We start from the raw sequence: 20908 nt of genomic DNA, 5'->3' as shown, positions 1-20908 counted from the left end.
ACAGCCCCTGCTGCCGCAGCCGTACGCATGCGTGCGTGCCTCAACTGGCTTCTTGCGGGCGAAGGGTGGCCTTGAGGTCCTAACGCCGAAGGGCGCTCAATGTGCTGGGGGATGGGCTGGCTGTGAGCGTGCCCTAGGACCGCGTCCTGTGCCAGATTCTTGAGTTCCATATTCAGTGCTTCACCCCTTACTCTCCGCAGAGTCGGGTGATGACCATATGTCCTGTCTCATGGCTGCCTCTCCATCCTCCCAGAAACCCGGTGGTTTCTCTCTTTCCGCTACTGCTCCTCTCATCTGAGCCGTCAGCAAATCCTATTTCATTTCCTAAGTATGTCCCAAATAGGACCACTTATACCCACTCCTATAGGCCTCAGCCCAGAGTCCCCCAGCATTCCTGGCCTGCACCAGTGCAGCAACCTCCTCCCTGACCTGAGGCTCCCACTCCTGACTCTCTCCCCTTACACTCTCCAGGCAGTAGCCAGAAGCATTTTCCATGAGTAATCAGTCCTCTGCCACAACCTGCTGATGTCTTCCCATTGTTCTGGGATGACAAAGGAATTCTGACCTCAGTCTACCAGGTCCCTCTGTTCCAGCCCCCATCTCCCCGAGCTTCTCACTCAATGGCCCCAGGGCCTTTGCACTCTTGCTTTGAAGGATACTGGTTAAGAACGCAAACTCTGGCGAACAGACAGTTTAGATGAAATCTAGGCCTGGCCAACTGCCACTTCTACATCTTCCAAAGAAGTTCTTAAACTCCACCAGCCTGTTTACTCATTTGCAAAAGGGGGATACTTGGTCATAGTTACCTGCCTCTTGGAGCTGTTGAATTAAATGAGAAAACTCAAAAGCATGAAATGCAAGAGTGCTGCACAAGGCTGGACAAACAGTACTGATGATTAAAGTAGTGGTCATTGGGATTATGGATTCCTTCCTCGGGAAAGCAGCCCCCCTCCCCCAAATCAGAGGTCTTGATCCTTTTGTGGACTATGAGCATGGTGACTGAGCATTCACGCTGTTGCATGAGATGTGTCTCCCTGAAACCTTGCTACCTCCTCACCGTTACCTGTCTGATGTGTTGGGGGGAAATGTCTTGTTATGCTTTTCTTAGAATGAACTCTACCGGGGTGCCTGGGTGACTCAGTCGGTTAAGCGTGTGCCTTGGGCTCAGGTCATGATCCCAGGGTCCTGGGATAGAGTCCTGCATGAGGCTCCCTGCTCTGCAGGAAGCCCGCTTCTCCCTCCCCTGCTTTTGCCTCTCTCTCTCTCTTACATGAAAAAATTTTTTAAATCTTAAAAAGGAAAAAAAAAAAAAGAATGAACTACACCCCCTAACTACTTCTTAAATGTTCCTGAATTTGGCATCTGTGAGTTCTGTGAAGGCCATGCTTGTCTTGTTCCCGGCTGAGACCCCACCAATCAGCAGATTTACGTTCAACACATAGACAGGCAACCTCTTCCATCCAGTGCTGTGCCCATAACCTGGGCTGTGAAGGATAAGGGTAGGTTATGTGAACAGATCGTGTAGGGTGCCTTCAGGGTCTCATATCAGCCTCCATTATCAGCCCACTAGACTGTGAAAATGCCAGAAATTCCACCACTCATAGAAAAGCCAAAGGAAAAGGATCCTTCTCAAACCACCTTTAGCAGAAGTCTGTCCATGACTAGGGTGGCCAGGTCTGGGGAAGCAGAGGGGCAAGTGCAGGGAGGGACCAGTGTGAGACCTTGTGGGGGAACTGGGAAGCCTGGAGGATTAGCGGGGAGCAGGGACATTGGAGTTCCAGCTATGGCTGGCATAGGCCACACCCTCCCATCTTCTGAGGAAGGGGCCATGCATTAGGGAGGAAAAAGAGAAAGAGGCAAGCCACACAACACAGAGCCGGGAGGCAGTGGGAGGATTTTACTAAATTGCATGACACACAACTTCCCCAGGCCCCCGTGAGTGTCGGCGTCCACTTCAGCCATCCGGCCCCAGCAGAGCCCCTTGCTCCTGCACCCACTCGGGACTCTCGCCAGTAGGGAGGGCCGGACTGACAGTGTCATGGATGGGAGAGCAGGGGTCAGGGTGAGATTCAAGGTTGGGCTCGGGGCTGGGGGCGGGATCCTGGTCAGAGCTGGGACCAGATCCGTGCTCAGGGCTGGCCACGAGGTCAGGATTGGCGTTGGGACCAGGCTTAGGGTCAGAAGATTTGACAGAATCAGGGGTGGGGGTAGATTCGGAGCAGGAGAGAGCTCTGGGGCCAGGATCAGGAAGGGAGCCCAGCACGGAGCTAGGTTCAGAGCCCAGGCTGGAGCTGGGGCCAGGGCTGAGGCCCAGGCCGGAGCCAAGAACAGAGACAGCATCAGGACCCAGGAGGGAGACCTGCCCTGGCCTCAACATGGAGGCAGGACTGAGGCCAAGGCCCGCGGCGGCGGCGGCTGCAGCCGCAGCGGCGGCTGCGGCAGCGGCAGCGGCGCCCTCGTGCACCCGCTTGTGCTTGGTGAGGCTGGATGCTTGGCCAAAGGCCTTGCCGCAGAGCTGGCAGCGGTAAGGGCGCTCCCCGGAGTGCACGTGCAGGTGCTGCAGCAGCGCGGAGCTCTGGCCGAAGGCCTTGGAGCAGTGGGGACAGGCGTAGGGCCGCTCGCCCGTGTGGATGCGCAGGTGGTGCTGCAGGTTGGAGCTCTGGCCGAAGGCCTTCCCGCAGTGGGGACAGCGGTAAGGACGCTCGGCCGTGTGCGTGCGCTGATGCTGCAGCAGCGCCGAGCTCTGGCCGAAGGCCTTGCCACACTGCGGGCACGGGTAGGGCCGCTCGCCGGTGTGCGTGCGCAGGTGCTTCAGCAGCGCTGAGCCCTGCCCGAAGCCCTTGGCGCACACGGGGCACTTGTGCGGCCGCGGCCCGCCGTGGGTGCGCAGGTGCTGCGCCAGCAGCGAGCCGTGCCCGAACGCCTTGCCGCACACCGGGCAGTGGTGTGGCTTCTCGCCACTGTGGCTGCTGCGGTGCTTCAGCAGTGTCGAGCGCCAGCCGAAGGCCTTGCCGCAGGCGGCGCACTGGTAGGGCCGCGCGCCTGTGTGGATGCCGCGGTGCTGGGCCAGCGTGGCGCCATGGCTGAACGATTTGCCGCAGTCGGGGCAGCGGTAGGGCTTCTCGCCGCTGTGGGTACGGCGGTGCTGGCTCAGCCCCGAGCTGCGGCGGAAGGCTCGCCCACAGTCGGGGCAGGAGAAGGGCCGGGGAGGGCTGGCAGGTGCAGGGAGCACCGCGGGGCTGGGGGCCAGGACCTCGGGAGTGGCAGTGAGGCTGGATGCGAGGGGGTCCACGTCTGGGGATTCGGTGGGGCTGAGGGTGTCGTTGTTCGGGTCAAGAACCAGGGGGACAGGGCCGATGACATCTGGATCGAGGTCGAAACTTGAAGCCATAGGGTGGAGATCTTGGGGATCCGAGTCCCGGGCGGCTGAGATGGAGCTCGAAGCTTCGGCGTCAGGGTCCAGGTCCTCAGAGACGGGCCCCAGATCTTCGTAGCTGGGGTCCGCATCTTCGGAGACAGTGTTGAGGTCTTCTGGGTCAGGCTCTGGGTCTTTGCAGACTGCATCCAGCTCTTCGGGGTTGGGGTCCAGGTCCTCTGAGTCGGAGTCAAGCTCTTCATAAGCGGGCCTTGGGCCTCTGTGGCCCGGGTTCCTGACCAGGACTGAGCGCCGCATCCCTGGTGTGGAAGTGCTGGCTGCTTCCGGGGCAGGATCTGCAGGGTGAGGACAGAGGGGGGTGGAGGTAGGTTCTGGAGGCCAGGGGATCACTTTTGGAGTCTGGGCAGGGAGGTGAGAGGGGCTATGGCCCCAGACCCACTCCTCAATACACACAGGGATCCTTCTCTTGTCTCAGATTGCAGGGAGACCTGTGATGCGCTCCAGTCAGGGCAGGGAGAAGAGGGACCCTGCTGGGACATGGAGGGGGGGTAGGGTGGGGGCAACCTTCACGTCTCAGCACCACACCTGGATGGAAGTCATGGGCCCCGGCACTAGAGGTGTCCAGTGCCCAGCTCCAGGGCTCTGCCCCTCTCTCCATGTTGGGCTCCTCCTCCCGTGGGAAGCTTGGGTCCTGTGGAGGAGAGAGAGCCCAGGGTTCCTAACCGCTTGACTGGGGAAGAGGGCAAGGGGTTGGGTTCCTGTGCTTGCTCCTAAGTACATAGCTCGAATTCCAGTCCCAGAGTTGGGGGGTGACATATTTGGGGGTTCCCTAGTAGTAAGGGCAACCTCTGGCTTGCCTCATGGAGAGGACGCATCCTGAGCCCTGAAGCTTATATCTGGGGTATGAGCGGGGGGCAAATGACAGCTGGTACTCCCCTTGCATCAGTGGGGGAGGGCAAGGGCACCTCTGGCGTGCCTGCTGGGGAAGAGGGACTCGAATGCCACACCTCACAGTTCAGGGGTGGGAGTGACTGTCAAAACACTTGTGTACCCAAATGCCACTTCCTAAAGCTAGAGGAGGGGGTTAAGGCAGGACCCATTGGGGCACAGGGAGACCCATGGACCCCATAGCCAGGGTAGTAGGGACAGGTGTTGTACCTGTTTCACCAGTTGGATAGCAGATCCTGAATTCTAACCCCTAGCTGGGGGGTGGGGAGGCAAAAATAAGACTTAGGGCCCCTCTTGGGTTACTGGGGGGATCCTGGGTCATCTCCTAGGAAAGGAGATTCCTGAATAACTAACTGATCCCAAGGCTGAGGTATGGGGATGGGTGTCCGGACACTTTTTTGGTTCCCTCCTGGAGAAAAGATCCTGAATTCCAGCCCCATACTTGGAGATTGGAAGCAGGATAGAGGAACAGTAACTGGGAGCCCTTCTGGGAAGCAGAGGGAGCTCTGGACTACCGATGGGGAGGTGATGTCTTGAGCTACCCACCCCATGGCTGCGGGCTAGGGAGCAAACAAACACATCTGTTCCTGGAGGGAGGGATGGGGGGCCTCTGGCTCTCCTGGGGAGAGTGACACGGAGAACCACAACCCCGCAGCTGGAAGTGGCTAAGCAAATGCAGAGGGTGTTCTTCGATCACCTCCTCAACCCAGACGCCACGTTTGGAGGGTGGGGGAAAACAATGCCTGGGTTTCTGGGGGACAGGGAGGACCTTTAGATCGCCTCCGGAGGAAGGGGCCTTGCAAATTCCCATCTTTTCGCTGGAATGGGGAGGAGAACTGAGTTCCTGGGAGGGTGTGGGGGGGGAGCCAGGTGGGTCTCTGGATCACCTCCTGGGAAGGGGTTTCCAGAACTCTGGACCCCAAAACTGGAGTGGGAGGAGAACAATAACGAGGCTCCCTGGGGGATCAGAGGGAACCCCAATCGCCCTCCTGAGGAATGGCCTCCTGAACTCCCAACCTTAGGAGGCTGGAGGGTGGGGAGAACAATACTTAGGGGTCCTCCAGGGTTCTTCGGATGGAGAGGGTCTGGATCGCCTCCAGGGAGGGGGCGTCCTGAGCTCCCGACCCCACAGCTGAGGGGTGCCCCCCCATACCTCCCGATTTCAGGCGCCCAGCTCAGGCTGGGCCCTCCCCCGGGGCCACGGCAGCGGAAAGGGCGCGCTAGGCCCGCGGGCCGCAAGGGGCCCCCTCCCCACACGCCCGCGACCCCGCTCTACCGGGCCAGGCAGGCGGCGCGCGGGCCGGGAAGGTGGGGAGGCGGACAGAGGTCGCCCCGGGCCGCGCCCCGCGCCCGCCCCCGCCCCGGCCCCCGCCCGCCCGCCCGGCCCGCTCGCGGGGACACTCACCCGGCGCCCCTCGCCCCTGCCCGGCCCGCCGCGCCCCCGGGGCCCGCAGGAAGCCCCCCGCCCGCCAGCCCCGCCGGCGGCCCCCTCGGCCCAGCGGCCCCGCCAGGCGCTCCCGGGGAGCGAGAGGGGCCGGCCGAGGGCCGCAGCGGGAGCTGCTGGGACTTGTAGTTCGCCCGCGCCCGCCGCGGCCGTCGCCATCGCTGCCCCCGCCCCCCGGGCCAGCCTTTGTCCCGGCCCGGCCGGCCTGGCCGCGCCTTTGTCTGCGCGGCGCCCTCCCGCACTGCCCTCCGCCCGGCTCGGCTCGGCCCGGCCCGGCCTGCCTCGGCCTCCCTCGTCCCCGTCGGGCCCCCGCCCTCCTCGGCCCCTGCCGTGGTCTCTCCCTAGCCCTGTCTCTCTCTGCATCTCTGCTCTCCTCTCGGCGCCTAGCTCTGTTCCTCTCTCTCTGTCCCTCTATTTCTGCGGCTCTCCCTGTGTCAATGTCTCTGCCTCTGTTCCTGTCACTTTTCCTGCCTCTGCCTCTCTGTCTCTCTGTTTCTGGCCTCCTCTGTCTCTGTCTCTGCCTCGTGTCCATGTCTCTGACTCTACCTTTGTTCAGAAAGCACCAAACCTCTATTCTCTGGCAGACTGGCGGGGCACATAAATGAAGCCAAGGCTCTGAGAAGGCCTGCAATTGACAAAGTTGTTCATCTTTGCTCAGTCCAGCTACTCCCTGTAAGACTCCCCAAGGAAAAGGCTTGGGAGTCCTGTCCCTGAGTGTTTTCCTCCTCCTACCTGGCTGATAGGTCACTCACTGCTGTCACTGGTGGACTCCCTGTGTCTGATGCCCACAGGCGTGATGATCTCTGGAGAAGCCTAGGCCACAACGGGGAAGGACTCTGGGCAGACTTTACCTGGAGACAGAGATCCCCGAAAAGAGGGAGTGAAAGCCAGCCCCAGCAGCTGGCAGCTGGGCCTGATGGTCTTCACTGAGCATAAACAACAGTCACAGAATATAAACAATGATCACACAAGGCCGCTCTGTGGCCATGTCTGAACCAGGCCAGAGACAAGGACACTCTGCGACCACAAAAATGAATACACACCCTCCTGTCCCGGACTAACGCGATGACTGTTGCTTTTTACCAATGACAGCTCCACTTCCATCCTCCCACTTCCGAGATAAAAATCATCCAAATACCCAGTTACCAATCCGCTCCCAGCTTCCTGACAGCACCAACCTAGAATTGCTTCTCCTCTCTTTAACTCTCCTTAAAACTCCTCACACCCTGCTCCACATGCGTGAATCCTATAAGGTACCCTCCTGTCCCCCAACACCCTCCTATAGAGGCACCCATGGTTCCTGGTATATGAACTTCCCTTTTAGCAAGCTGGAAAAAACTTTTTTGGCCACAGCTGTATTTCCAAGGGTCTTCGGTGAATTTTGACACCACCTACCCTTGAACGCAACCTCAAGCAAATCCGGCTTCCGGGAGTCTTCTCTCTTCTTTCCTGAACCTTCTAGACCTGTGCTGAACACAAGGTCTGAAACTGGCTTTTCACCTTGCTTCGGAAGAGCCACAGCAGATCTGAGAGATGGGAGACTGAAATTGGATTATGTCACTAGTTCCTCAAACTGCCACCTCCTGGAAGGTCCCATAACAAATAATGCTTGTAATGACAGCTGTTGTTTCCATCTGCTAAGTATCTTTAAAAAAAAAAAAAAAAAAAAAGATTTATTTATTTATTATTTTAGAGACAGGAGTGGGGTGGGGTGGGGACAGAGGGAGAGAGAGAGAATCTCAGGCAGACTCCCCACTGAGTGCAGAGCCCTACACAGGGCTTGATGCTGGGCTCCATCTCATGACCCTGAGATCATAACCTGGGCTGAAATCAAGAATCAGAAGTTTAACCGAATGAGCCACCCAGGTGCCCCTGTCCCCTGAGTATCTCTATCAGCACCTTGCTTTCCATTTGTGGATGCTTCTCCACTACGCCAATCTAACACAGCCCCCCAGTATCACTCAGTCTAAACATACCAATCAGAGAACCCCATCTCCTGGTCACAATAATTAGGTTGAAAGACAGGATATCTCATTCTTCCTCTGGGATCATAAGCTGTATTTAGGCCCTCATCCTCCCAGCAGTCCCCTTCCCCAGTTGTCAGGAAGAACAGTCTGCAGACTGAAGCCAGTCTACGCCAGGATGTACAGGTGAGAGTTGAAGAGAAAGTTCTGTCTGTATTGGCTGAGCTCCTGGATCCAGCCGTACCTGAGGCCAGGAGCCCTCATTCTTTCCAATCCATGAGCCAACAAATTTCCTGGGCATTAGGCTGGCTTTAGTGGGTTTCTGTCCCTTGAGTCGATAACGCTCTTCCCTAATTTAGAATTAGTGCCTGGAAAGGGAAGGATATTGAGGGAAGTAACCTAAAACCGGAATTGGCAGAGCAAAGGTGAGGTAGAGGGGCAGAGCCACCACAGACAAATACATTCACTACAAAGTGAATGGGACTGCCTAGATTTACACAGTGCATACAATCTGCCCTGAGAAGAGCCTTCCTCAAGAAACAAGCGATTGTTGTTATGTGGAAGAAAAATAAGCTGATTAAAATCTTTTTTTTTTCCTGATTAAAATCTTGCCGACTTGGGGGTGCCTGGGTGGCTCAGTCAGTTAACGTTAAGTGCCTGACTCTTAGTTTCAGCTCAGGTCATGATTTATTATTTATTTATTTGACACACAGAGAGAGAGATCACAACTAGGCATAGAGGCAGGCAGAGAGAGAGGGGGAAGCAGGGTCCTGCCGAGCAGAGAGCCTGATGTGGGGCTCGATCTCAGGACCCTGAGATCATGATCTGAGCTGAAGGCAGAGGCTTTAACCCACTGAGCCACCTGGGCACTCCCAAATAAATAAAATCTTTTAAAAAAAATCTTGCCTGTTTTATCTTGGGACTCTAACCATGTGTTTCTTGAGACTGTGGTTTGAGGGGCTTTGGAGAAAAATATCAGGATGTTGATATGGCGCTTTCATCAAGGTCTCCCTAGACAGACACAAGCTGCCTCTGTTTACTTCTTGCAGCAGAGACCAGCATCTGCTTGATTTGTTGAGATTGCCACAGCTGAATTCTCTGCTCCAAGCTAGAAGAGGAAATTAGTAATGTGGTGGGAGATAAGACTGGGATTATCTGAGAACCAGGGGGGACTTGATCCCCCTCCTGGGGTTAACACTGAATACTCTGTGTCTATAAAAGTATAACTACCCTCCATTGGGAAGAGCCTATTAGCTATCTTTCCAACCTCCAGATTGTAACCTGGGGCAATAGAGATGCTAAGATGGGCAGACACAGATCTGTTGCTAGGAGACAGGGTCCAGCAAGGTTGGGCTCCAGGGTCAAAGATCCTGCTGAGCTTTGGAGGAACCAAATCACCCAGGGGTGGGTCTGTGAGCTGGGCCATCCAATCAGCATTCTATCCCTCTGGGCACAATGATTGGTTCATGGGTAGGCATGTGACTTAAGTGGGCCAATCAGAGTGTCTTATAAGTTCCAATGAGGAGGAGTTGGGGGCAAGACCCTCTCCTTCCTTTGAGGCTTCAATCAAGAGGATTTGGGGGGCACCTGGGTGGCTCAAGGGGTTAAGCCTCTGCCTTCAGCTCAGGTCATGGTCTTAGGGTCCTGGGATTGAGCCCCACATCGGGCTTTCTGCTCAGCAGGGAGTGTGCTTCACCCTCTCTCTCTGCCTGCCTCTCTCCCTACTTGTGATCTCTCTCTGTCAAATAAATAAATAAAATCTTTTTTTAAAATTAATTAATTAATTTATTTTTATTTATTTGTCAGAGAGAGAGAGGGAGAGAGAGCAAGCACAGGCAGACAGAATGGCAGGCAGAGGCAGAGGGAGAAGCAGGCTCCCCGCCAAGCAAGGAGCCCGATGTGGGACTCCATCCTAGGACGCTGGGATCATGACCTGAGCCGAAGGCAGCTGCTTAACCAACTGAGCCACCCAGGCGTCCCTAAATAAATAAAATCTTAAAAAAAAAAAAAAAAGAGGATTTGGGTTGCTAGCATCCTTTTTTGCTACCGCTTGGAAGGTTACATGATTGCAAGATGGCGGGGTAGATTTCAGATTTTCTTGTGTCTGAGTTATAAAAAACAAAATTTATCCAAATAAATGTGAAGATCTAATTGGCTTTATTAATGACTCTTGGGGATGCCTGGGTGGCTCAGTTGGTTAAGCATCTGCCTTCAGCTCAGGTCACGATCCCGGGATCCTGAGATCAAGTCTAACGATGGACTCCCTGCTCAGCGCGGAGCCTGTTTTTCCCTCTCACTCTGCCCTCCCCAACCCCTTGTTCACTCGTGCGCTCTCGCTCTCTCGAATAAAATCTTAAAAAGATACATGAATTGGATAGCATCCCTCCTAACACAGAGAGGGGCAGTTGTACAAGGAGGAGTTGTACAAACTGGAAGGTTTTTATAGGGTTAGGGCGAGAAAGTTATAAGCAAAAGAAAAGGATTGTTCTAGACAAAGTCACTTTCCCTTATGGAAAGGTAGGGGATATTAGGTGAATTACCTCATCTTCTGTCCAAGGAGAAGCCCATGTGACAGGTTACTTTACTGGTGCTTATCAAAAAATTCCCGATTGGTAAATTAAGGTTTACATTTCCGGGGGAGGTTGAAACTGCATTTAGGTTAGGTACTAACCCTTGGTTCGGTAACTTAGCCTGACCCAAGTAACACCATTTTGGGCCTGTGGTTTTCTTTGTAACAAAGTAAAAAAAAAAAAAAAATCCTTTTCTCTACTTGATTTAGAGTTAGTCAGGTTACTGTCACTTGCAACAAAAATGGTTCAAGACATTTAAAAAACATGGGCACCTGTCATCAAGGTGAAGCTAAATGCTAGACCCTGTTCTAAGAATGGTACAGGTGCATTTTATTTAAACCTCATATCCACTTTATGAAGGAAGAACTGTTGCCAATTTCATTTTATGCACAAGGAAAGTGATGGGCAGAGCATGACGTCACTTGCCCAAGGACAGAAAGGTAAGTGGCAGGTCTGAATTCTGCTACTCCGTGTTTTCCTATAAAAATTAATCTGTTCTCCCATGTTCAATCCTACTTTATTCATCTTGTTTTATAAGCCTTTTGGGTTTTTGTAGTTGATATGAAATGCCTTTTTTTTTTTTGGTGTGGGGAAGGGTGAGTGGAATATAGGGATAGACATACATCCATAAAATACCTCCCAAATCATGATGAAGTATCTTTCTGCACTAAAAATATTTCTAGTGAAGCTCCCATTCTTTCCTAGCAACCCATCCCAGGGATAGTCAGTTCCATTGTTAGAATATGCTTCATTTGTGTGGAAATCTGCCTCCTTGGAACTCCTACACATCATTTTTCATCTTGTGTCTGGGTTGCTTTAACCATTCCTAGAACCAGGCAGGAGCATGCATTTTTCAGCAACCAGAGCTACATGGAAATGAATACCAAAGTCAGCTTTCTGAGCTTCCTGGCAGGCAAGCAAAAATGAAAAGCCTTTTAGATAAGGGTAGTCTGATAAACAACCAGACCAGCTTCACCAGGAAAGTCTGATTTTGTCCTGGGGATCATTGCAGGTTGGGTTCACTGCAGTGGTTTTTCAACCCACTCTTCCCCCAACCCCCAGGGGACATTTGGCAATGCCTGGAGATATTTTTGGTTGTCACAGCTAGCTGGTGTAAAGGGAGAATATGCTATTGGCATATAGTGGTTAGAGGTCAGGGATGAGGCTAAACATCCTACAATACACAGGAGAGCCTCTGACAATAAGGAACAATCCCATCCAAAATGTCAGTAGTACTGGGACTGAGAAAACTTGATTCATCATGAGGTAATTCAGAAGCGTGTCATGTAGATCTTTAGCGGAAGCAAGCAGAAGAAGGGTTTCGCAGCTAGCAGACCCTTGAACAGATAATAAAAGTGCAGCCAAAAGGGCTGTCTTATTCTGTGGGACTCAAAGCTGAATTCCTGTACTTCCTGTGGAAATGACAACTTGACCTCACAGAATTGCTGCCCCTGGGGAAAGGGCTTCTGGTCGGGTTTGAGTTGGCTCTTAGTGGCTCATTGGATTGAAGGCCTTGGTCTTTGAAGGTCTGACTACGGAGTCAGGGACAGAGTCAGAGAACCATGTGCATTCCCTGAAACCAGATTCTCAACAGCCGACAGAAGCAGGCCCTGGGCATGGCCCCCAAGGCCCATTTTACCCCAGATAGAGCTAACCTCAACACACCCAGCCTTCAAGATGGGGGCGCTGTCCAAGGTACCATTTGTTGACACGCTTGTCAAGCCCTGTCATTGACGGGGCTCCACTCCATCCTCCTCCTTTCCCGCACTTTCCACTTTGTTCCTGGCTGGACACCTACTCCCTTGGACATGATCATATCCTGATGACTTTTGTTGATTTGTCCCTGGACCCACCCCTGACCTGGGGACCAGTTGCCCAGCCAGCCTGCGCACTGTTGAGCTTCCAGCTTTCACCCACAATGGAGGAAATTGCTGGGTCACTCAGCCTCTCCCCTCTCTGAACCCTACCCCCTCTCTCAAAGACTGAAAGCTCCTTCCCATACCCTCATCTTCCTCCTTCCTCCATACCTTCATGCTCAGAAGGGAAGTGTTCTCCCTCCTTGACCCCCCAGTCATACATACACTGACAAGTATGTATATTTCTCATTTATAGCATTCTAACGAGAGAGCTGTCATTCATCTCCATTTTACAGATGAGCAAACAGGTGAGGCTCAGAGGGGTTAAGTGACATGCCCAAGACTACTGTGCAGGACAGAGAAGTGAAGATTTAGACTCTATCCTTGCAGCCCTAGGAGCCTGTGTTCTCAGCCCTTCACCACACTACCCTGTTCAGTGCTATGACTCCTCTCTTCACATCATTCAGATTTGTTGGTGAACCAGAATACCTTACACTGAATCCAACCGCCAAGCCTTTGCACAAGCTGGGACGGCCCCCTTGCCCAGAGGGGGGTGATCTTCAGGGCCCGTGGAAGTGTCTGTTCAGGACTGTTAGATGGAGTCACTCTCTCCTGTACCGTCCCCAACCTACCAAGCATCCTCTGTCACGGCTGACTGACGCGGAGGGGTGGGATGCTGCCAAGACAGTGTTTATTGTTGGCTAGAGCATGGGTAGGTGAGGGCCTGGGGGGCCCGAGGGTCTACCTTCCCAGACCCACACCCCCACTGGTGAAGGGAGCCCAGAGGCACATGGCTGTCCTGAAGATTGGTCAATCTCAGCACTGCTGGGCCCTGGTACTTGGAGGCAAACTCATCCTCATACTGGGTTGAGAAGAAGCGCTGTCTGCCCAGCGGGGGCTCAATGTGGCTGTATTTGCTCTGTGGAGACAGGGTGGGCAACCTGGCAGGATAGGCTGGAGGCTGGCTGACCTACTGGGCCCACCCCGTGGTCCCCGTGTCACCTTGGGGAGCAGCAAAGGCTGATGACTGGGCTCTGAGGAGGTGGGCAAAAGGTGCCCCACCTCGGGCTAAGCCAGGAGCTGGAGGATAAGCTGGAGAGAAACCAGTGACCCCTGGTATGACCCGAGGACTGCGGTGACCCTTGGTAACTATGAGGTAACCCTCAGCTGGGGGTATAACTGTGGCTGGTAATATAAAGGTGTCCTTGAGCTGACCCTGACACGACTCTGGGGGTGAGCTAGGGATGACCTTGAGGCTGGGTGACGTTAAGATGACCCTGTACCTGGGGTCATCCTAGAGAGACCCTGGAAGGACTTAACACTAATTCTGGGCCTGAGGTGACGGTGTTATCAACCTGAGACAAAGCTACACTGATTGGGGGGGCTATCTGATCAGAGAGGTACCCTTCCCCGTCCCTCACCCGCTGAAGCATTTCCTCAGTCACGGAGGCTGGAGGTGTTCTCTGAGGCTTCAGCATCTTCTGGTTCATGGTTAAAAAATCTGTTTCTGTTGATTTGGGTGGGGGTAATCGAACTGAGGGGCTGAGGGAGGAGAGGTGTGGCCCCCAGGTAGGAACGTGGGAGATTAAGGATGGAGTAGGACTTCAGGGCAAAGCCTGAGCCAGCGAGAACGTTGGAGCGAAGGATGGGTTAGGAGGCGAGGATGAGGGAGGAGCCAGGGGCGTGGCAAGCGCGGGGCGGGGCAATGTAGGGCAAGCTAGTCCGTGAGGGGGAGGAGCCAGAGTCTGGCAGAAGAGCATGGGTTAGAGCCGGGAGAGGGCAGATATGGAGAGGGGCGGGCCTATAGCCAGGCAGGGGGCGGTGCCGTGGCGGAGGTGGCGGTCGTGGTGGGGACTCAAGCCCACGAAGGGGCGGGCTGTCCTGGGGCCGAGTGGGGATCTCCGCCCAGGGGGTGGGATCTCGCGCTTCAGGAGGCGGAGCCAGAATCTGTCAGTGGGCGGGACAAAACTGGCCGGGGCGGGGTTAAAGCTGCGGCGGGGAAGGGCCCCCTGCCCCTCCCCGCCCCCAGCCCGCTCACCGTCAGTGCCCTGGGGCAGGTTGCTAGGCATCAAGTGAAGATTGGGTGCTTTCTGCACCTTCTCTGGCGTCGCAGGGGGGCAATAGTCCGTGCCCATGGAAGTCTGGAAGAACTGTTTGAGCAGCGAGGGGTCCCCTAGGCATACGTGACTCTTCAATTTCTCTAAAGGCACGTGGCGGCTGGGCGGTGCGGTCACCGGATGCGGCTGTTAAGATCACGTGGCATCTAGGAAGCTCCCGTGTCCGGAATCTCCCAAAACCCGGTGGAGGAAAGAGGTGAGCGCTGTACGACGTTGGATAGCTCACACCCTCCATAGGCCCCACGTTGCTGGTGCTGGGAGTAGGCACTGTATCTCATTTTGCAGAAAGAGCCACTGAGTGGCTTAACCCTAGATCCTGAAGGTAGATCCAAGAGATCCCCCCACACATGTCAAGCTCACTCCCACCTCAGGGCCTTTGCACTTGCTGTTCGTCCTGCCTGGGAAACCCTTTTCCCTGATGAACCCCGGGTGGGGGGAGCGGGGGAGGTCCCCCCCTTCCTGCTGACCTGGCCATGGAAGAAATGCATGGACGTGGTGAGGCTGCCTGGACCAGGGCGCCAGTTTCCTTCCAGGATGTGCGACGCTGGAGTCTGGTCATGGTGAAGGACAAAACGCTCTGCCAGCGGCAGAGTAGGTGCTGAGCCGGCCTGGGAGGACCCCGTGGGGAAGGGAGGGTTGGGAGAGGTCAGGAGGGATAGGGGTGGCCAGGCCGGCAGTAGACTCACCTGGCTCTCGGGCATAGAAGTGTTCAGCCTTGGTGGTCCTGTCATGGAATAGGCCATCTCCAGGACGAATATTCACATAGTGGATGTGGGCTGCGGCCTGGGCCTTGTCATACCTGCAGATCAGCGGGGATTTGTCTGATCTGGGCCCTTGCAAATCCCAGGAAATGGGAGAGGGGAAGGCTTCCCAGAGGCCAATTTGTGGGGTGCTCATGGTGGGAGAGCCTCGCTTGTGGGTGATGGAGGCCTCAAAGGCAAGTATTGGCTCCAGAGCCTTAGGTGACACACTCCACGTATCGCTGAGAGCCCTTCACCCTGGTGGAAGGCCACCATCCCTTTGTACCTCTCTGGGGGCAGACCCTGGGGTCTGTAGGCTTGCTTCTGCTCTGAACACATGGGCCCATAGCCAATCTTGGAGTCTCCCAGTTCGACGCTGGAGAAGGCCTGTGCGTGGACAGAGGTGGGAAGGGCAACACCACCCAGCCCCTATCACTGCCCTCCCCAGCAGCCCCAGCCCCACATGGATTTACCCTCTTACACATCAAGGCCGGTGGGCTTGGCAGGGCCTGGAAGTGTCTCTGGTAGGAGGTCCCATTGTCCTGTCTGCTGTGGTCCCACCTGAGGGGGTTGAGGCCCCCTGTAGATAAGCAAGAGTAGACAGAGAAGAACTGAGCCCCCGCAGCCTCAAGCCCACTAGGATGCGAGTCCTTGCCTGGAAAGGGGAGCTGGGCAGTCCTGTCTAGCCTCCCCCGAGGGCTGTGTGGAAAACATCTAAAATAATATAAGAAATGATAACAAGACTAACTACCAAGTATTGAACCCGCCATCAAGGTTAAGGGCTTCGAACCTCATTTGCAGGACTCATATTCTCCCCACCTCACAGCCTTCGGGAGGCTCAGAGAGGCAAAATGACTTGCCAGAAGTCACGGAAATGCAAAACCAGAACAAGTCCAGTCCAGATCTGACAATCCCTGAATCCCGCGTGGAGGGCCTCTGACTAGTGACTCCCCCCGCGGGTCCCCTTGAGTCACAGAGTTGGAAAATCGCACAAATGACAGCTACTCTTTTCTGAGCACTCCCTGGATGCCAGCTGTACCACGCACTCCGTGCCTTTGGCTTCAGCAGCTCCTGCGAAACGGGGGGCTATTGTGGCACCGCGGAAAATCCAGGCTTGGAATGGTCTACTTGCTCTAACCTGGTTCCAAGCCACCACTTCTGGCCCTGGCACACCCCCTTGGAAAAAAAAAATTAGGACCTATGCCATTCTATGAGTATAGAAACTGAGGATCTGGGAGGTTCCAGATTTTCCTGGGCTCGGCACTATTGATATTTGGGGCTGGAAAATTCTTTACTGGGGCGAGTTGTCCTGTGCGTGGTAGCATCCCTGGTCTCCTTCATCCCCTGCTAGTAGCACTCCCTCCGCCAAAGAAAACGATCTCCACACTCAGCCACATGTCCCCTGGGGGAGGGCGCGGAAACCCCGCCCACCGGGAGTTGGCAAGTAGCGCTGGCCGCCCGGGCGCCCTCACCGAGGTGGCAGCAGGGCGCGCGGGGCTGCGGGCACGGGTCGTGGGGCAGGTAAAACGCCTGGTAGGTGGTGGGCGGGATGCCCAGTTTGGCTGGGTCGCCAGGCGGCACCGAGTCGCGGTCGAAGATGAGCCGCGCGCCGCGGATCTGCTCGCTCGCGCGCGCCGGCGGCTCGGGCCAGCCGAAGTCGGCGCGCACGGTGGAGGCGCTGGTGCGGACGCGCGGGTCGGCGAGCACGCGCCAGTTGCTGGCCTGCATGGCGAGGGTGCGCTCCCGCATCTCCGACCGCCGGGACGGCGACGGCCCCGGGGGCGCGTACGCGCCGTGCGTCTCGGACTCGAGCCCCGTGCCCGCCGAGCGCGTGTCCTGTGCGAAGAGGGACCCGCGGGGCGGCGCCTGGCACTGCTGCGCACGGGTGCCGCCTGGGTGGGCCGGGAAGTCCCGATGCGATGTGGACTGCATGTCGCCCACGTGCAGCCGCGGGTCGGGCCCCAGTGCAAAATGCGAGGCCTTAAGGAAGTCCAGCCGGGACATCGGGCATGGCAGCGGGGTGACCGCGGCCATCGCGGGACAGGGCGCCACCTGGGAGGGGCGGAGATCCGGGAGTGAGCAAGCGCCGGGCTGGAGGACAATGCTGCCTTTTACTCCTGCCTGTGTTCCAGGCGCGGGGCACTCGGGGTTGGGGACATTGTGGAAAGAAAAAAAACAAAAACAAAAACAAAAAACAGGCCCAGCCCCGGTGCCTGCCCCCAGGGAAAGGAGAGATAGCATCATTCATTTGATGCTTACTGTGTGCCAGGCACTGTTCTAGGTTCTCGGAAGGGGTAACATCAGATAACAAAACAGACCAAGAGCTGTACCCTTGTGGAGTTAATACTGGGGCGAGGAGACGACGGACAATACTGAATAAATGCACTGCTATCAATTGCGGAGTTAGGAGAAGGAGCTAAGGCCTGTGGGTAAAAACATCACACTGGGAAGGAGGATGGGGCTGAGGATGGGAGGGTTGCAGTTTCGAATAGAGTGGTGTCCCTGAGAGGACAGTTGAGCACCTGGAAAAGGTGGGAGGGGAGCTTTTGGGTATCGGGGGGGTATAGCATTCCAGGTAGAAGAAACAGCAGGTGCAAAGGCCCTGCCTGGAGGGGGTCAGTGCAGAGTGAGCCGCAGGAAGGGCTGAAGAATGAACCACTGCGTTCTACAGTTTCTCTGATACAGGAGCCCCCTCTCCTCACTCTCAGTCAGTGATCAAGGCCATGGCTCTCCCCTTCAATGTCTGCTCAGTCCTGGCCACTGTCCTATCTGTGCCACACACCTCCTCGTGGGGCTTCCTGCCTCCTGCGGTTGCCCTCCAGGATCTCTTCCTTCCCTCAAACTCTCTGAAGCTTAGACACCTCTCACTCCACTTCCCTGATCTCTAGTTCCCGGCTGTCAGCGCCCCAGTTAGCTAACTGGGACTTCCTTGCCTTTGCTCAGAGCGGAAAAGTCGCCCTCCCCCTCGTCCTACCACACCCCTAGAGCAGGTTCACCCCCTGCCCAGATCATGTCCGCTCACAGCTAGCTCACGTCAACCTCTTTAGAAAGCAGGCATCAAGCATGATAACAAGACCACAGTTTTTCAGTGTCTGTGTTTGTTTGTTTTTTCTTTTTTTACCATTTTGGCAGCAAAAAGAGTTGAGGGTTGAGAAGTTTTCTTATAGTTGATAGAGAATCGGACAACTGAGGTTACTAGCTAGGTCACCTTGGAATAAGTAACTGGGCTCCCGTCAGCTTCAGCTTCCACATCAGGGATGAGGATAAGGTACTTACCTCAAGGGGTGGCATGGGGACTACTGAGTCTTAGAAGATGCGCTTGGCAACCGGCCTGACCCTCAAGACTTCCTCTGACTCTGTCCCCAGTCTCCCAGAGGATGCTCACACGTTCCTTGTTCCTTCCAAGGCTGTGTCCCAGTGTGACCCAGCTCTGCCTATTGTGACCAAAGAGCTTCCCCCAGGCGGTGCTGTCACAATGGTCTCCCAGGAGCTCTGAGGGCGGCTGGGAGGAAGATCAGGAGTGAGGCCAGAGGATCCTGCCTCCTGAGAGCTCAAGAGAGCTTGGCAAGTGACTTCTCGAAGCCTCAGTTTTGTCATCTGGAAAATGGGGCGGAGAATGGTGACCACTTTAGAAAGCCGCAGTGAGGATTGGGGGCAGGTATTCATGAGTATAATTTCCCAAAGTTTTCCTGCTGGTCGGCTTCCTAACACTCGCCACACAGAATGAGCGAGCATCTTTGGTCTTTGGGTCACTGCAATGCTTAATGTCATTCCAGGACTCATTCCTTCCTCCCCTCCTTTTTTCCTTTTTTCTTCTCCCCTTCCCTCTCCTCCCCCTCCCTTCCTTCCTTTCTCTTCCTTTTCTCCTTCCTTCCTTTCTTCCTCTCCCCTCCCCTTTCCTTCCTTCCTTCTTTCCTTTCTTCCTTTCTTCTTTTTCTCTCTTTTCCTTATTGAGATATAATTAACACAGAAGAAGATTGCCTATGTCTGAGATGCACAACACATTGATTTGATACATTTATAGTGCAATTCAACTGTTATTGTAACATTAGCTAATACCTCTCCAGGGCTTATTTAACTGAGTGGGTTTCTTCTCACTAAATTCGAGCAAATTGTCATTTTGTCCACCGGGTTGAGGTCCTGTCACTGGCTCTCCTGCCTGGAGCCCAGCTGAGGGCTTTGGCCCAGCCAGGTTGTTGCAAAGACACATTTCAGCCTTGTCCTTCTGCCTGCTGGGAAAAGAAGGACCGGGAGGTGGATCCTGGATGCCGTCGGGAAGCAAAGGGGGGAGAGGTAATTCTCTTATTGAGGGTCTTAGTTTTTATCAGAAAGTCTAAGGAATGAAGCAAGAATAAAGCGGTCATTGGTAAAGGATCAGTAGTCAGACTATCCAGGACGAGGGGATGTCTGGTTTGCTGCTGTGGTTTGGACCATGCTTATGTTTTGCCTGCATTCAGACGTGATCACAGAGCGAGCTTGTTTTGTCTCATTCCGCCACGGTCACCGAGCGGCCTTGTCCATTGTTGGCATTCTGCAAAATTATTTATGTCCCACAGGAGAACACCAGGGCTTAGCTGGGACAGCCAGGCCAGCTCCTAGCAACAACAAGGCCAGCTGTGGAGCTGCGAGCTCCTGTCTCTCTCTCAAAGGTCAAGCTTGGCCCTAACCAGATGGTGGAGGACGCTGGGAGGGCTTGGCAGGGCTTGTAAGACTCACTGCTCTCTGCGTGATGCCTGGCACAGGGCCTGGCTCTCAGCAGTCACTCAGAAAATGTACTGTGCGATTATGACGCTGTCAGGGACAGCAGGGGCTCAAGAGAAGGGATCTGGCCAGTCAGGCAGCAGTGTGCGCTACAGCCCAAGACCCTCTTCCCTCTGCAGGCCTTGCGCTTGGCTCCGATTTTTTTTTCTGCTGCAGGAACAGCTTCCCTAGTTGGGGGGTCGGGCACACAGGTGCCTGTGCCCAAGTCTTAAGCAAGGAGGGCTGTGGTCAGATGTGGGGGTTAAAGAGTCTCTTGACTCCCCATCTTGAGATGCTGTAGGGAAGACAGACCTGGGGGGGAGGCGGGTCTGGGGGTCCAGGGCTTGGAGAGAGGAGGGGGGCTGCCTATGGAGGGGGCTGTGGGCCAGGAGGAAGTGGATGGATTCCAGTGACATTGGGATGTAGGAGGGGCGTGTGTGGAGAGAAAGAGGTGAGCATGATGTCCAGGTCTGGGACTGGCGGGAGAGACTGGAGATGGGGACGCGGGAGAGCAAGATGTCCCGGAGGATGCTGGGGACATGCTGAGTGTGGGGCTAGGGTTGGTGGGATGTGCAGGGAAAGTGTCCAGGCGGCAGGTGGGAGCACGAGTCAGGTTAGGGTTAAAGAGGCATGAGGGAGAGGTCAGTGAAGAGGGGCCCAGGGAAGTCGTGGGAGATGAGATTTCCCAGGATCGTGTGGATGGAGTGTGAACACAGAGCTTTGGGCGGACAGCTGAGTCCGGAAGTCTATGGCACTTACTGAGAAACTGTTTTGTGCCGGGCTGTGGGCATATAACTATGACCAAGACAAATCAAAGTCCTCACGTTGTGTTGAGAGACAAATAACTAGGCAGCTAGATAAAGAAGCAATATAGTTATGTTAGATAGTATTCTAAGCTTAGGAGGAAAACAAGGCTGCAGGAAATGTGGGTAGGAATTGTCCAGGAGGGTGTGATGGGGAGGTCTAATGAAAAGATAATGTCCGAATAAACATGAGGAGGAGGGGAGGGAGGGAACCATGTGGGAACCTGGAGGCAGAGGGTACAGCCAGTGCAAAGGCCCTGGGGCAGAAGTGTTCTTACTGTAATTTCAAGGACCAGGAGGAAGGCAGTGTGGTTGAAAATAAGGGAATGAGGCAGAAAGGGTCGTAGAAG

The 20908-nt window shown here is 55.1% G+C and overlaps 2 protein-coding genes across 3 annotated transcripts; both read right to left on the bottom strand.

Moving 5' to 3' along the window:
• Positions 1–1875: 1875 nt before the first annotated feature.
• LOC111161800 (zinc finger protein 358) lies at positions 1876–5760 on the bottom strand. Of its 2 annotated transcripts, none has more exons than XM_022525768.1 (3): positions 5730–5760; positions 3962–4067; positions 1876–3711 (listed from the first exon to the last, which is right to left on the bottom strand). In XM_022525768.1, the coding sequence occupies exons 2-3, from the start codon at positions 4032–4034 to the stop codon at positions 1955–1957; spliced, it is 1830 nt and encodes a 609-aa protein (XP_022381476.1). In that variant the 5' UTR covers positions 4035–4067; positions 5730–5760; the 3' UTR covers positions 1876–1954. The 2 variants fall into 2 exon arrangements, with proteins under 2 accessions (XP_022381476.1, XP_022381477.1); XM_022525769.1 differs by lacking the exon at positions 5730–5760 and adding an exon at positions 4535–5587.
• A 7089-nt stretch (positions 5761–12849) lies between these two features.
• LOC111161638 (testis expressed 45) lies at positions 12850–18306 on the bottom strand. The gene is made up of 9 exons (XM_022525402.1): positions 18292–18306; positions 16488–17136; positions 15489–15595; positions 15302–15402; positions 14962–15074; positions 14743–14852; positions 14197–14401; positions 13580–13665; positions 12850–13077 (listed from the first exon to the last, which is right to left on the bottom strand). Exons 1-9 carry the CDS (start codon positions 18304–18306, stop codon positions 12850–12852), a joined length of 1614 nt encoding a protein of 537 aa, XP_022381110.1.
• Positions 18307–20908: the final 2602 nt, after the last annotated feature.

Source organism: Enhydra lutris, unplaced genomic scaffold, assembly GCF_002288905.1.
Source record: "Enhydra lutris kenyoni isolate GAN:26980312 unplaced genomic scaffold, ASM228890v2 scaffoldscaffold86, whole genome shotgun sequence".
Lineage (NCBI taxonomy): Eukaryota > Metazoa > Chordata > Mammalia > Carnivora > Mustelidae > Enhydra > Enhydra lutris.
Note: the sequence above shows the minus strand (reverse complement) of the source record. Positions and strands in the feature narration are given on the sequence as shown.

Bases quoted from the DNA above. Each gene is read 5' to 3' on its own strand.
- LOC111161800 (XM_022525768.1), bottom strand. From the start codon at position 4,034: ATGGAGAGAGGGGCAGAGCCCTGGAGCTGGGCACTGGACACCTCTAGT. The intron at 3,712-3,961 runs GTGTGGTGCTGA...CTCACCCTGCAG, and splicing joins GGCCCATGACTTCCATCCAG to ATCCTGCCCCGGAAGCAGCC.
- LOC111161638 (XM_022525402.1), bottom strand. The intron at 15,403-15,488 runs GTAAATCCATGT...GTCCACGCACAG, and splicing joins CGGCCTTGATGTGTAAGAGG to GCCTTCTCCAGCGTCGAACT. The intron at 13,666-14,196 runs GTGAGCGGGCTG...CCAAATCAACAG, and splicing joins CCTGCCCCAGGGCACTGACG to AAACAGATTTTTTAACCATG.